At 47.5% G+C, this 15,993-nt stretch overlaps 1 protein-coding gene across 2 annotated transcripts in view; it reads left to right on the top strand.

The window, feature by feature from the left end:
• The window catches only part of EXOC6B (exocyst complex component 6B), a 440,636-nt gene that overhangs the window by 188,142 nt on the left and 236,501 nt on the right, over positions 1–15,993 (top strand). For both annotated transcript variants that reach the window (XM_077478074.1, XM_077478073.1), the window contains exon 8: positions 3,754–3,822. In XM_077478074.1, coding sequence (XP_077334200.1) covers positions 3,754–3,822 — 69 coding nt within the window. The remainder of the gene's footprint in view (positions 1–3,753; positions 3,823–15,993) is intronic.

Genomic DNA, 15,993 nt, shown 5'->3' with positions numbered 1-15,993 from the left:
TATACAAGCCCGTGTGAAACCAGCCAGAGGTCCCCTACCTAGGGTTGCCACCTGTCCAGGATTCACCCTGACAGTTTGTGTTTTGAATCATGTGTCCGGGTTTCAATTTACCTGAAACTCAGACACCGTATTCAGACCAGGCTGTGGCTCCCCGAGTAACCAAGATAATCGTATACAAATCTGTTGCCGCTGTGGGCGGCTGTTTGCAGGCAGGTTTGGCATCACTGAAGGGTGGGGTGATGATGGCAAGAGCAGTCTGGCAATGCCCACTGGCCCAATCTGTGCGCTACATTACTAATCCCCTTGGGGTACCCAAATGTGTCCCTGGTCTTTTATAATCTTAGTGGTTACCGCAAAAATAAATTAATAATTGCCCCGTGCCGCAAAAGTGTTCGGGTTTGGCTTGAAGAAAAGGTGGCAACTCTATCCCTACCTCACATGTTAACACACAGTGGGGGAAAATAATTATTTGATCCCCTGCAGATTTTGTAAGTTTGCCCACTTACAAAGAAATGAAAGGTCTAAAATTCTTTTTGTAGGAGAATTTTAAATGATAGAGACAGAATATCAACCAAAAATCCAGAAAAAACACACGATACAAATTTTATAAATTAAGTTGCAGTTCAGTGAGTAAAATAACTATTTGATCACCTACCAACCAACAATAATTCTGGCTCCTGCAGACTATCTACTGTATATCCTCATGTGATACACAGATTAGTCCAGTCAATGTAAGAAGGTGCTCCTAACAACATCTAGTTTCGTGTATAAAAGACACCTGTCCACGGAATCTCTTTCTTCCATTCAAGCCTCACCGTTATGGGCAGGACCAAAGAGCTGTCAAAGGACATCAGGGACAAGATTGTAGACCTGCACAAGGCTGGAATGGGCTACAAGACCATCAGCAAGAAGCTTGGTGAGAAGATAACTGTTGGAGCATTTATTCGCAAATGGAATAAATACGAGATAACCATCAATTGCCCTCAGTCTGAAGCTCCATGCAAGATTTCACCTCATGGGGTAAGGATGATCATGACAAAAGTGAGGGATCAGCCCAGAACTACACGGGAAAAGCTTGTGAATGATCTGAAGGCGGTTGGGACCACAATCGGCAAAAAAATAAAAATAACACAGTACGCCATGAATTTAAAATCCTTCAGCCCCCTGCAAGGTCTGCCTTTTCAAGAAGGCACATGTACAGGCCCCTTTGAAGTTTGCCAATGAACATCTAAATAATTCAGAGAAGGAATGGGAGAAAGTGCTGTGGTCAGATGAGACCACAATTGAGCTCTTTGGCTTTACCTGGACTTGCTGTGTTTGGAGGAAGAAAAGTTGCTGACTATGACCCTAAGAACATCATCTCTACAGCCAAGCACAGAGGTGGAAACATTATGCTTTGGGGCTGTTTTCTCTGCTAAAGATAGAGGCAGACTTTGCCGCATTGAGGGGCCAATGGACGGAGCCTTGTATTGTAAAGTGTTGGATGAGAACCTTCTTCCCTCAGCCAGAACATTGAAGATGGGTCATGGGTGGGTCTTCCAGCATGACACTGATCCAAAATATACCGCAAAGGCAACAAAGAAGTGGCTCAAGAAAAAGCACAGTAAGGTCATGGAGTGACCTAGCCAGTCTTCAGACCTTAATCCTATAGAAAATGTATGGAAGGAGCTAAAACTTCGAGTTGCCAAGCGACAGCCAAGAAACCCTGAGGATTTAGAGAAGATCTGTAAAGAAGAGTGGACCAAAATCCCTCCTGAGATGTGTGCAAACCTGGTCACCACCTACAAGAAATGTCTGACCTCTGTGCTTGCCAACAAGGGTTTCTCCACCAAGTACTAAGTCATGTTTTGTTTGGAGATCAAAAACGTATTTTACTCACTGAACTGCAACTCAATTTATAACATTTGTATCATGTTTTTTTTTTTTTTTGGGGGGGTTGGTTAATATTCTGTCTCTATCATTTAAAATACACCTATGATAAAAATGATAGACCCTTCATTTCTTTGTAAGTGGGCAAACTTGCAAAACCTACAGGAGACCCAATAATTATTTTCCCCACTGTACATGCACACACATGCTAGGGCCAATTTAGACAGGAGCCAGTTAACCTACCAGACAAAATCCATGCAAGCACAGGGAGAACATGCAAACTCCATGCATATACTGTCCTGGGATATAAAGCAAAGATCCCAGTGCTGTAAGACAGGAGTGCCAAGTAAAGCCAAAACATAGCTGTAAAAGGAGGAGGGGGGCATAGGGGCATGATTTGTAGGAAATATCCATCTTGCCAAAACAAGGGGAAGAGGACTATTAAAAGTTGGGGGTGAACAGGGGACTTGGGGCCGCTTCACACCATGAATCGCACAGGAACATGCTGGGTTCACATGCGATCTGGGTGCACTGTGATTTCAGCCCATTCGTTTGAATGGACTAAAATCGTGCCCGACCACAGTATGCACATCTCTTGGAAACGCACTGCAATGGGATCACATGATGCTTCTGTACCATGCGATTCAGTGCGGGCAACTGCACTGCGTTTGCAATCTGCATTTCGTTGTGGGGGGGGGGGGCCCTAAAGTGGTGGTACATCCCCCTAGAATTTATAATACTTGATGTTGATTCAGAGAGTGAAGTTCAACTTTAATGTTGAACTACATTACATCTGTACACCACAAAGTAAAAATGCTATTTCATTCATTTGTAATATTCAAAGCAAACTCTAAATATGAAATGTTGAGTTTACATATTCTTTAACTACTTCAGCCCCGGAAGGTTTGTAGGGAGGGTGGGGGGAGGTGAACGTTCTTCCGGCACCAGGGGAGTAAGTGGAAGCTGGGTGCCTGTCAAAACTGGGTACCCCCCCCCCCCCCCCCAAAAAAAATGACATGCCAAATCTGGCATGTCAGGGGGTAACCAGTACTTAAAGTGGAAGTTCAGTTTTTGGGTAGAACTCCGCTTTTAGTGTTCCCTGGGAGGTGATTCTGTCAGGGGGAGTGTACTGACTGGGATAAGAGAGAGATCACTGTTCCTGATCACTAGGAACAGCTGATCTCTCTCTCCCTCCCCTGTCAGAACGGGGATCTGCTTTGTTTACAAAGGCAGATCCCCGTTCTTCCTCTCTTCATCGCGGGTGGCGGGCGGACATCAAGTGCACTGGACCCGCGGGCGCCCACATAAGGGTACATCTGTTTGCGCAGCCGAGCCGCCTTGCTGCAGTATATATGTGGAAGGCGGTCGGCAGGTGGTTAAGGTAGTGACAGCCGGGAATTGCTTTTGTATCTAGCAGCTATTACAACTTCCAAAAAAAAGAAATACTGAACGGTGTTTATAAACACTCTTCAGACAGACTTTAGAGAAACAAATGAATATTATTGTTACTTATTATTTACTCGTTTTTGTTATCTGTGGATCAAATGGGGGACCTTTGATCTACAAACGATGTCAGTTTAAAACAACCTTTTTTTTTTTATCAATTTGTTCTCATTTATCCTCTTATTAACCCTTAGTTTACCTTAATCACTACTAAAAAAAAATACCCCCTTAGGCTAGATTCACAACCAAGCGGCTCTTTATGCCACGTTTGTGTGGGCACAGCAGCCCATTTATTTGGAAATGAAAATAAAACTCAGGAAAAAAGTTCCTGCACCTTATTCTTCTGATTTTTTTTTTTAAACAGAGCCGCAGAAAAATTGCATGGTGCTTTTGCTTTGATATTGATATTCTTCTGTAACGGCTGTCCCTTCTGACTTTCAGGCACTGGGCACGAAGGACCTGGTGGACTTTGCTCCGGTATATCGCTGCCTACACATCTACACTGTGCTGGTGAGTGCTCACACTTCATACTGGACTATAGAGATCCAACCGGTAACTCAAGTTTTCCATTACCACATGAGATCATGGTGCCCATCCCACTTATATACACTAAATAGGCAAACGTTTTGTGTACATCTGACCATCACTTGTATATTAGCTTGTTAGATATCCCTTTCTTTTTTTTTTTTTTTTATAAATTCTTTTTATTTGTTTTAAAAGAGAAGGTTACAGAACATAGCCTTGGGGCATTCCCCGGCTCGAACAATACAACACAACAGGTAAGGCACAACATCAAAAAACTAACAGCATAACCCAAAGAACATACAACAACCAAACCCCGTAGCTTGCTGCTAAAAGTGACAGGAGTAATGTAAGTGTTAGTAATCAACCTAAGTTCAGTGATGCACTACAGGCAGTCTACAAACAAAGGTCTATAAGTGGGCGTCAACTGGACACCTGGGCGGTACAAACCCTACTCCAGATAAAGCTCACCAAAGGAGTTGTCTACTAAATAGACTGGGTTGACAACCTAACAGGGTCTTCTTGTTCCACAACCGTTGTCTCAGACTCTAACCAAATATTCCAAACCTTCTGGAACTTCTGAGGGCATCCCCGGATGACATATGCTTCCTTGTACAATGGTACTGCCAGGTTAACCAATGACTTCCATGCACTCAGGGTGAGGGCCGTTATGGGGGCCCTTCACCGGAGCACAACAAGTTTCCTTGCATAGAAGAGCAGCAGCCCCAGTAATGTGCGGACTGCCCACGAGGGAACCAAAACGTCCACCAACCCAAGCAGACATATCTCCATCGTCTGAGGTATAGGGATCGTTGTCAGCTCAGTAATAAGAGAGCACTCGTGTCCAGTAATGTTGCACCACAGGGCAAGCCCAAATCGCATGAATGTACCCCGCCGAATCCTCTCCACAGCGCCAGCACTGTGGTGAAGAGTCCGGGTAAATCCTATGAAGTCTATATGGGGTGTAATAAAACTTATGCAGTATTTTAAATTGAATCAGCCGATCTCTAGAGGAGATTAAATGTCTAAAGGGGGCGTCCCAAATGTCCTCCCAGTCCTCACTATCTAGTCCCGGCAGCTCCGCCACCCAAAATTCCCAGAGTTTTTCTAATCCGCTATGGACCCGAGGGTTGCAAAGCCTTGTAAATCGTGTATAATGGTTGAAGCAGCGTCTCCTGTCGCAGAAGTGACTCTATATTATATTGATACAAGGTTAGGGGCGAACTACCAAACTGAGCCCCATACGCATGGCGAAGCTGCAGGAACTGAAAGAAGTACACATTGGGCAAATTAAACCTAGACTTAAGCTGGTCAAATGTCAGTAATGCACCATTCTCACAGATGTGGTGTAGATACCGAACGCCCCTCGACGCCCACACAATCGGATCCGGAATAGAGTAGAATTCAGGTAGGGAGGGATTTAGCCACAATGGAGTATTAGGAGAAAGCACCCGGGGCCCAGCCAGTCGGTGGCCAACCACCCCAGACCACGCCCTCAGCACCGTCCTCATCGAGGCGGTGAGAGGATGCGGAGCTCTAGGGCCCCGAAATAAAACGTTCCACAGTGCTTCAAATGATCCCACAATGGAGGCCTCCAAGGCAACTGCTGCATTGGTGGCATCCGAGGTGAGCCAGCCGTGGACATGCGTGAGCATCGCCGCTATGAAATAGAGATAAAAATTAGGGCACGCCAGACCCCCCTGCGTCCAAGGTCTCTGTAGTATGGATAAGCGGAATCGGGGAGGCGTGGAGCCCCACAAAAAGCTGGAGATGTGAGAGTTTAGTCTCTGAAAAATAATTTTGGGTATCCACGTTGGAGAATGGCGCATTACGTAGAGGAGAGGGGGAAGCAATTTCATTTTAATTAAATTAATTCGACCTATCAGCGTAAGGGGAAGGCTGGCCCACACTTTAAGCCTATTCTGTGTAGTTTGTAGGATGGGAAGAAGATTAAGTTTACAAAAGTCCTGTACCCTGGGAGAAATAATGATACCCAGATACTTAATTTGCTCCGCCCACTGCAGCGGAAGTGAGGAGTCAGCCAGCCCTCCAGCACCCGGGTCCACTGGCAGAATCTGGGACTTATCCCAGTTTACCTTTAGGCCCGACACGGTCGCGAATCGTGACAGAAGCTCTAACGCCGCCCGGAGGGACGGGCCGGGATCCCGGAGGAAAAGAATAATATCGTCAGCATACAGTGCAACCTTTTCCTCCAAGGATCCCACCCGCACCCCCCGAACCGCGTCCGAAGATCGCAGCGCAACCGCCAAGGGCTCCATCATTAAGGAAAAAAGGGCCGGGGATAGAGGACATCCTTGTCGGGTGCCCCTCTCCACCGGGAATGAGGAGGACAGCATCCCCCCCCAGCTTAATTTGTGCAGTTGGTTTCTGGTATAACAGTTGAATCCACTTCCTATAGATGGGGCCAAAACCATACAACCTAAGTACCTCCTCCATGTAAGTCCAGGACACTGAGTCAAATGCCTTTTCAAGGTCCAAGGCCACTAAAACCCTAGTGTCCTGGTCCACGGAGGGGATTTGCAGATGAGTGAAGACTCTACGGATATTGATATCCGTTGACTTCCCTGGCATAAAACCAGTCTGATCTACGTTTACCAAAAACGGGAGGATTCTCATCAGCCTGGCGGCCAACACTTTCGTCAGTATCTTTAAATCATAGTTGAGAAGGGATATAGGACCGTATGCCGAACAATAGGAGGCATCCTTCCCCGGCTTAGGTACCAGAACTATGTGGGCCTGTGTCATCGAGTCAGGCAGAGAACCCGTCTCCAAACTAAGGGCATATAACTTATGGAGCCGCGGGACTAGATCAGCTATGTACATTTTGTACCAGTCACCTGGAAGCCCATCCGGACCCGGCGTCTTATTAGGCGGTAGGGAGCGGATTGCTGCTTCTATTTCAGTTATTGAAATGTCCGCTTCCAGTAGGGCTACGTCCTCCCCCGTCAAACCCGTCAGAGACAGACCCCGAAGAAATGAGAGGTGCTCAGGGGACAACTGCCCAGTGGTGGATCTATATAGTGAGGAGTAATACATTTGAAATTCATGAAGAATGTCAGCTGGGTTAGAAGTCACCCCCCCTGTCGCAGTATGTATCATGGGCACAACCGTTTGAAATTTGGGGTCAGCCACCAGACCGGCCAAAAGCCTTCCATTCTTGTCCCCTGACTCAAAAACCCTGGCTCTGAGAAACCACTCAGAGGAGGTCGTCTCATTAGAAAAATGTAAAGACAGCTCCCTCCGAGCCCGTGCCAGGGAGGAATATGCCCCAGGAGAAGGATCCGACGCAAACTCCCCCTCAGCCACACATACATTGGATTCCAGGTCCTTGGTCTCCGAGGCACAGTCCACCCTGGCAGCACTTATTGCCGAAATATAATCTCCTCTTACAGTTGCCTTGAAGGCATCCCAGGTAATCTGTGGGGTGGACACATTATCATTACAGTCCCAATATTGAGCAATCTTCCCTCGCATATTCTCCTCCACCCTCTCATCCTGCAGCCAGCGAGTCGCTAATCTCCAGCCACCCCTGCCCTCCCTCCCCCCAAGCTGCAGAATGACCTCCAGGGGGGAATGATCCGAAATTCCCACAGACAAGTATGTTGCCGAGGCCACCAATGGAAGCACAGCCGGGGAGCAAAAGGCCAGGTCTATTCTGGAGCCCGAGCGGTGGACCGCAGACAGGTGGGAGAAGCGCCTCTCCTGTGGATTCTTCCACCTCCAGACCTCCGTGAGCTGCAGGGCCGTGGCCCATTGCTCCAAGTCCGCATCCGGAAGCCTGGTCGGATTGGAAGTGTCCAAGGTCCGGTCAAGAATGCCATTAAAATCTCCCGCTATGATAAGTCTCGTGACCATGTGAGGAGCCAGCCTGTCATACACCGCGTGAAGCACAGATGTCGAAAAAGGGGGTGGGACATATACGTTCACAACCGCAAACAACTGGGCTTCTATAGACAGCAGCAATATGACAAACCGCCCCCCCGGGTCCGAGATAACATGTTCCACCTGACAATTGAGGGATCTGTTTAGGAGAATGGACACTCCTCTGACATAACTAGAGTATGTGGCATGGAAGGACTGTCTAACCCACCTCCTGCGGAGGGCCAAATGTCGACTGCCCGTGAGATGGGTTTCTTGCAGAAAAAGAATGTGTGGTTTGTGCGTTTGTAAATACTTGAACATAAGTGCCCTCTTGAAGCGGCTATTTAGGCCACGCACGTTCCATGACATCAATTTAAGCTCCATCTAGGATATCCATAAATAATAAAGTAGCACATCGGACGAAGGGGGGAGAGCCAATCGCCCTGTCCCCCCACCCTCCGACCCGCCACAGCCATAGCAATATGGTACCACCAACACCCACCCATAACAAACAGTGCATACTCTTAAGTAAATAGGTATCATTAAGATATAGTAGTTCAGCAGCAAGCAAACAACCCCTGCCAACCCACCAGAACCATTGAGGTAGGTCAGCTTCATCCCTAAACGAAAAACTGGAACAGTCCGTTACCAAAAACCAATCGCTGGGCGAGGAGGACTAGATAGTTCTATGTCCCCCACTCTTAGGTGATGCGATGACAGTACTTGAGTTGGAGACAGACTCGAGCAAAAGAAAAAGGAAACAAAAGGCAATCAAAAAAACAAAAGAAAAGAGGGGGAGGGGACACGTCCCCGAATGTAGCCGTCTTCCAATTGTCGTTGCTCCGTTTATTTCAGGATGCAAAATATTAAGAGAACGGAACAGGAGCACATGTGGTAATATTGTAGAGGAGTAAGGCATTCGTAGGACAGAAAAAATCACCAGCCCAACAGCAGAATCACTGCAAACAAGAACGCCCTATCGCAGGGCAGAGAACCAGGAATCCGCCTCCTCCGGGGAGTCAAAAAACTTTGCAGTGCCCGCATGCACCACACGTAGCCGGCTCGGATATAGCATACTGTAAGGTAGGCCCTTTTCTCTGAGGCGTCGACGGATGTCCTGGAAGGTTTTCCTCTTCTTCTGCAAATCCGCTGAGAAGTCGGGATATAGATGTATTTCGGCGTTTTCATACTTAAGGTTTGGATGTTTCCTGGCTTCACTCAGGATGCGGTCCCGATCCCGATAATTAAGGAACCGTACCAGGAACGGTCTAGGTGGCGCCCCAGGTGGACGACGGCCAGTCGGTACTCTATGTGCCCGTTCCACCACGTAGGTCGGGGATACAGGAGTCAGGTCAAGGATGCCTTTAAAGAAGGCTTCAGCAAATTCCGCAGGCCGATCTCCCTCGGATCCCTCCGGCAATCCAAGCACTCTCACATTGTTCCTCCGTAGGCGGTTCTCGGCATCATCGGATTTAGCTACCAGCATTTTAACCGTGCCCTCCAATGCCACAATGCGGTGGTCATGATTAGCGGTCAGGTCCTCCGTGGCTGATATGCGGGATTCAGACTCTGTGAGGCGGCCTCTAAACTTGTCCAGGTCAGCCCGTATGCAGTTACATTCCTCCGTGAGCTTGTCAATACGGGTCAGCAGTGAGGAGCTACTATTTTCAATGGCAAGTAGGATCACCGCCGTGTCTCCAGAGGTTGGGACCTCTGGGGCAGAAGGGCCTCCCTGTCTCGTCTCCATATTTAGGTCAGCTAGCAAATTGTGGAGCCTGTCAGTTGAGACGGTGGCAGGGCGTTCGGCTTGCGCCGGCGGATGCTTCTTGCTGGAGTGCGGGGTAGCGGTTTTGTTCTTAGCCTGCATGGAGGAGGGGGAGAGGAGCAATGCAAACAGTTACCGCTATATCGGAGTGTGAGGTCAGTTCCCTCCTATATTACGTGGTTTCAAGCAGGCAAGATAGGTCGGGTGGTAAAAAAAAGGCAGTGTCCATCCACAGCAATCCCCAACCAGCAGTTGCAGCAGCAGGGTGGGAGGCAGACAGCTAGGAAAATCAGGAAAGACCAGGGTGTATATACAGTGGCAGCTGAGTCCAGGCTGTGACAAAGAGCAGGGCTGAGCACAAAGAAACAGTGAGGGTAGTCAGGGAGTCATCCAGGTACGAGGCCCCCCAGATGCACACTGCAGTATCAGCCCCGGCCACTTCAATATGCAATAATCAGGCAGGCAATAAGGCACTCAGACCCCCAGGCGGAAAGCTGTTCGGTCGTGATGACCCTCCGCGGCCGGCCGCCGTAGGAAAGACCGGGGATTCACAGGCCTCACTAGGCCGCACTAGGCCGGAGCGGTCCACGGCCTCCCCGTTCACTCCACAGGTCCGAACAAGCCACCGGAGCACACAGGGGGGAGAGCTCAGTAGATTGGGAGGGTGGATGGGGGTCGTTAGATATCCCTTTCAACAACCACCGGTATTATTAAGGGCGTTCCTCTTGCTCTGACCTTTTTACTACCACCACCATATGCCATAGGTCGGTGGCGGCAGCAGGGGGTTGTACACACATTGATGGCATCTGCAGCTGGGTGTAAATCCTGACAAGGTAACTGTTGGCTGTCAGATGGAAGCGATCCATTGGCTGTGCTTAGCGGCCGACCTCCTGTGTTCACAATGCAGCATGACAGCCTAGCTTAGCACGGAACCTGAAAGCTAGTGGAGATCACGGAGTATGGTATATACATGGTGATTGGTCCCGGGTATGGTATATACATGATGATTGGTCCTGGGTATGGTATATACATGGTGATTGGTCCCGGGTATGGTATATACATGGTGATTGGTCCCGGGTATGGTATATACATAGTGATTGGTCCCGGGTATGGTATATACATGGTGATTGGAACCTGGGTATGGTATAGTGATTGGTCCTAGGTATGGTATATACATAGTGATTAGTCCCAGGTATGGTGTATGTATGTGTGGACATAGAGATAGAGATATAGTGATTGGTCCCAGGTATGGTATATACATAGCGATTTGGTCCATACTGATCTGTCCTGGGTATGGTATATACATGGTGATTGGAACCCGGGTATGGTATAGTGATTGGTACTAGGCATGGTATATACACAGTGATTGGTCCTAGGCATGGTATATACACAGTGATTGGTCCTAGGCATGGTATATACACAGTGATTGGTCCTAGGCATGGTATATACATAGTGATTGGTCCCAGGTATGGTATATATATGGTGATTTGTCCCGGGTACGGTATATACATGGTGATTGGAACCCGGGTATGGTATATACATAGCGATTATACCATACCCGGGACGGATCAGTATGGACCATACATAGTAATTGGTCCCAGGTATGATATCTACATGGTGATTGGAGCCAGAGTATGGTATATACACAGTGCTTGGTCCCAGGTATGGTGTATATATACATAGTGATCTGTCCCAGGTATGGTGTATATATACATAGTGATTGGTCCCAGGTATGGTATATACATAGTGATTGGTCTCAGGTATGGCATATACATAGTGATTGGTCCCAGGTATGGTATATACCAGTGATGGCGAACCTTGGCACCCCAGATGTTTTAGAACTAAATTTCCCATGATGCTCATGCACTCTGCAGTGTAGTTGAGCATCATGGGAAATGTAGTTCCAAAACATCTGGGGTGCCAAGGTTCTCCATCACTGGTATATACATAGTGATTGGTCCCAGGTATGGTATATACATAGCAATTGGTCCCAGGTATGGTATATACATAGCGATTGGTCCCAGGTATGGTATATACATAGTGATTGGAGCCCGGGTATGGTATATACATAGCGATTGGTCTCGGGTATGGTATATACATAGCGATTGGTTCCGGGTATGGTAAATACCTAGCGATTGGTCTCGGGTATGGTATATACATAGCGATTGGTCCCGGGTATGGTATATACATAGCGATTGGTCTCAGGTATGGTATATACCTAGCGATTGGTCTCGGGTATGGTATATACCTAGTGATTGGTCCCGGGTGTGGTATATACATAGCGATTGGTCCCAGGTATAGTATATACATAGCGATTGGTCTAGGGTATGGTATATACCTAGCTATTGGTCCCGGGTATCGTATATACCTAGCTATTGGTCCCGGGTGTGGTATATACATATTGATTGGTCCCGGGTATGGTATATACATAGTGATTGGAGCCCGGGTATGGCATATACTTTCATTACCTTGGAACAAGCTGGAAGAATGTAACTATGTATTAATTATCCATACCTGGAATTCCTCTCTAACACGGCTAATAAAAAATGAATTTTCCTTTATATCTGACCAGCCCAGAGCGAGGTGACATGATTTGGGCTTTTCTAGGGTTCTGCCTCTTTCCGTCATTGCTGACCTTGTCCTCACTGTAGAGCTGTCAGTCAGATGAGATCCGCCGGTGGTAGAATTTTAGGTGAATCACAGCGCTGTACCGATCCCTGGCCCCCAGCACTGCCATTCATCTGTCTCCTATGTGGGACATTCGTTCTAGAAACACCCATCTTGGGGGATTTCACTCATTGACGCAAACATGAGTCACTTTGCATGCCTGGAAGACGTGTCACTCGGGTGTCGTGACATCTATTATTATTTTTTTCTTTGATTTCCTTTATAGAAAACCATGTGCTAAAGATGAACACTCTGTGTTCAAAAAAAAAAAAATTGCCAAAATAAGCCCAACACCACCCAAATTTGTACACTTTGTTCTTCAACAGTACCCAGTATGTTCAATTCTGTATTTTTTTTTTTCTCTCATGACTTTGAAGTTGGGATCTCCCCAATAGAACGCCCTCTCTTATGAAATCCCACAGATGACGTTACCACGCTTCCCCTAAACAATAGAATTCAATCCAACCTCCAGGCTTCCCTTCAGTCTAGCACAGTTGCAGCGGCTCATCTCCTGGAATGAAATGGCTTGTTCTGATTTCACTGCACACTGTGAGCTTCTCACCATGTGCATTAGAAGATACAGCAAGTCAGATAGAACCCCTCTCATTTCCTGGCTGGAGGATGTTCAGCATTGTCTAGTGCAGTGGTTCTCAACCGTTCTAGTGCTGTGACCCCTTGATAAAATTTCCCAAGTTGTGGGAACCCCTAACAGTAAAATTTATTTTCGTAGCATGTGGGTTGTCATCACCCAAGGCAAGGTAGTGGTACTCACTGTGTGTCCCTGCCTTCGTGGTGTCTCGCAGCAGTGACACCTATGCTGAAATCAGGAGATAGGGTCTCCTCCAGCCCCTCCCACTTCACATTCCCTCCCACCCATGCCATCAACTGAATGGGCGGCTGCTAAGAGGCAGAGTGGGCGGCCGCGTGCTCCAGGGACAGCCCTGCTGAGCGGCCACAATAAGGCTGGGAGAGCGGTGTGGGTTCTGTGACCCCTGGCAAATCGTCATTCAACCCCTAGGTTGAGAACCACTGGTCTAGTGCCAGTGGTCTCCAAACTGCAGCCCTTTGCATGCTTTTATCCAGCCTTTAGAGCACTATTTCATCCACTGATACCAATAGGATCTAATTCCATCCACTGCCACCAATGATGGGGCACAATGCCTCCGACTGCCACCAATGATGGGGCACAATGCCTCCGACTGCCACCAATGATGGGGCACAAGGCCTCCGACTGCCACCAATGATGGGGCACAAGGCCTCCAACTGCCACCAATGATGGGGCACAATGCCTCCGACTGCCACCAATGATGGGGCACAATGCCTCCGACTGCCACCAATGATGGGGCACAATGCCTCCGACTGCCACCAATGATGGGGCACAATGCCTCCGACTGCCCCCAATGATGGGGCACAATGCCTCCGACTGCCCCCAATGATGGGGCACAATGCCTCCGACTGCCCCCAATGATGGGGCACAATGCCTCCGACTGCCCCCAATGATGGGCACAATGCCTCTGACTGCCCCCAATGATGGGCACAATGCCTCTGACTGCCCCCAATGATGTGGCACAATGCCTCCGACTGCCCCCAATGATGTGGCACAATGCCTCCGACTGCCCCCAATGATGTGGCACAATGCCTCCGACTGCCCCCAATGATGTGGCACAATGCCTCCGACTGCCCCCAATGATGTGGCACAATGCCTCCGACTGCCCCCAATGATGTGGCACAATGCCTCCGACTGCCGCCAATGATGGGGCACAATTTTCTCCCAATGATGCCAATGATGGGGCACAATTTTCTCCCAATGATGCCAATGATGGGGCACAATTTTCTCCCAATGATGCCAATGATGGGGCACAATTTCTCCCAATGATGGGGCACAATTTCTCCCAGTGACACCAATAACAGGGTACGATTTCTCCCAATGATATCAATTATGGGGCCCAGTGACACCAATAATGGGACACAATTCCTCCCAGTGACGGGGCACAATTTCTCCCAATGACGCCAACAAGGGGGCCCAAGGACACCAATGATGAGGCACAATTCCTCCCAGTGACACTAATAACGGGGTACAATTTCTCACACTGACATCAATGATGGGACCCAGTGACGCCAATAATGGGACACAATTCCTCCCTATGACGGGCAGAATTTCTCCCAATGGCACCAAAAATGGAGTCCATGGACACCAATGATGGGACACAATTCCTACCAATAACACCAATGATGGGGCACAATTTCTCCCACTGGCACCAGTGATGGGGCACAATTTCTCCCAGTGACACCAATGATGGGAAAGGATTCCTTCCAATAGCACCAATGATGGGAAAGGATTCCTTGAAATAACACCAATGATGGGGCACGGTTTCATAGCCAAGTATATTTCCCTAAAGTGTGTACTTGTCTGAGCCGAGAGCACTAAAGCCGTACAATGAGAATGTCAAACGAATGATCTTCTGTCTTTTTTTTTTTTTTTTTTTGCATACTAGTTTTATATAGAAAATGAAGAGGTTACTAAAGTTAAGCAAATTCTCATACAACTGAATACAACTTTGAAAGTGATGTAATGTGTTGTATTGTTTTGTTTCCGATCATGCATGGTCTTGGACTTCCAATTTTTTTATTTATTTTTTTCCGGACAAATACTGTATTGATTGATCAAAAATTACTTGTCCAGGTATCCTACCAGAAAATTTTTGTGTTTTTGTTCCTTTAGATAATTTTACACAAACTGTCGTGATCGGCTCTTGAAAGCTGTTTATTGACAATCAGATTATTGATATTATTGATCGTTTGGAAAGCCGCATTTTTGGTCCGAATTGCTGATCGTGTGAACTAGACTTATAGTGTTCCTAAACCCACAGCAGTAAAATCAGTCTGTATATGCAGTAAAGCATGCTAGTTATACTCACTGTAAAACCTACGGGGTTAATCCTCTGCATCGTGTAATATAAAAAAAAAGAGAGGCTGTTTGATCCTGTCTTCTCTGATCCTCCCCTTCTTCCACAGTGCCCAGTACATCTCCTGATAAGGCAGAGCCCTAAGGGGCACTCTGCACATGCTCAGTTTGATGTGTATTGCTAGATTTTATTTTATTTTTTCTTGGTAGGGTACATGTGATCAGCACAGGACTAATCGGCACTGTCCAGACAGAGAGTCGGGGGGTCCTCCAGTGCTATAGGGCAGTCAGAGGAGAATGAAATCTCCTTCTACAAGCTTTAACCAGACACTGAAAAGTCACAAGACTGCTATAAACAGTGGATGAGAAGAAAGTGTTTAGCAGTTTATATTTACTAAAATAATTGCATTTGCATGTTGTGTGTACTGTGGGAGAACAGAGATGGTGAATGCAGGCTCCTGGGTTTAGTATCACTTTAAATTGATTGTAAAGTCTCTATAATTTTTATAAAAAAATAAAAAAAAACTTGTTAAAACGACCTGCTTTGTTGTAGTGAATTTGCACAGAGCTGCCCGGATCCTTCTCTTGTTGGGTCCATGGCCCCGCCCTCCTGTTGGGTGCCCCCTGCAACCAGCAGCTTGCTATGGGGACACCCGAGTCGAGTTGAAGCTGTGTGTCCATTCAGATGCAGAACTGTGGCAGTAAATACCTTATACAGCCCACTTCCTGTTTCTTGTCTGGTCATTATCCTAGGCAAGGGACGTCCTCAGGATCTTGAGCCGCTGCGTGCCCCCAGTCTGACACCCCACAACTTTGATCTCGGTAAAGAGTCTCCAATGGAGACTCTTTACCACGTGATCAGCCGTGTCCAATCACGGCTGATCACAGTGTAAATAGGAAGAGCCGGTGATCGGCTTTTCCTCACTCGCGTCTGTCAGAC

Source organism: Lithobates pipiens, unplaced genomic scaffold (assembly GCF_037356315.1).
Source record: "Lithobates pipiens isolate NorthernLeopardFrog02 unplaced genomic scaffold, aLitPip1_a1.2 Scaffold_13, whole genome shotgun sequence".
In the NCBI taxonomy this organism is placed as follows: domain Eukaryota; kingdom Metazoa; phylum Chordata; class Amphibia; order Anura; family Ranidae; genus Lithobates; species Lithobates pipiens.
Note: the sequence above shows the minus strand (reverse complement) of the source record. Positions and strands in the feature narration are given on the sequence as shown.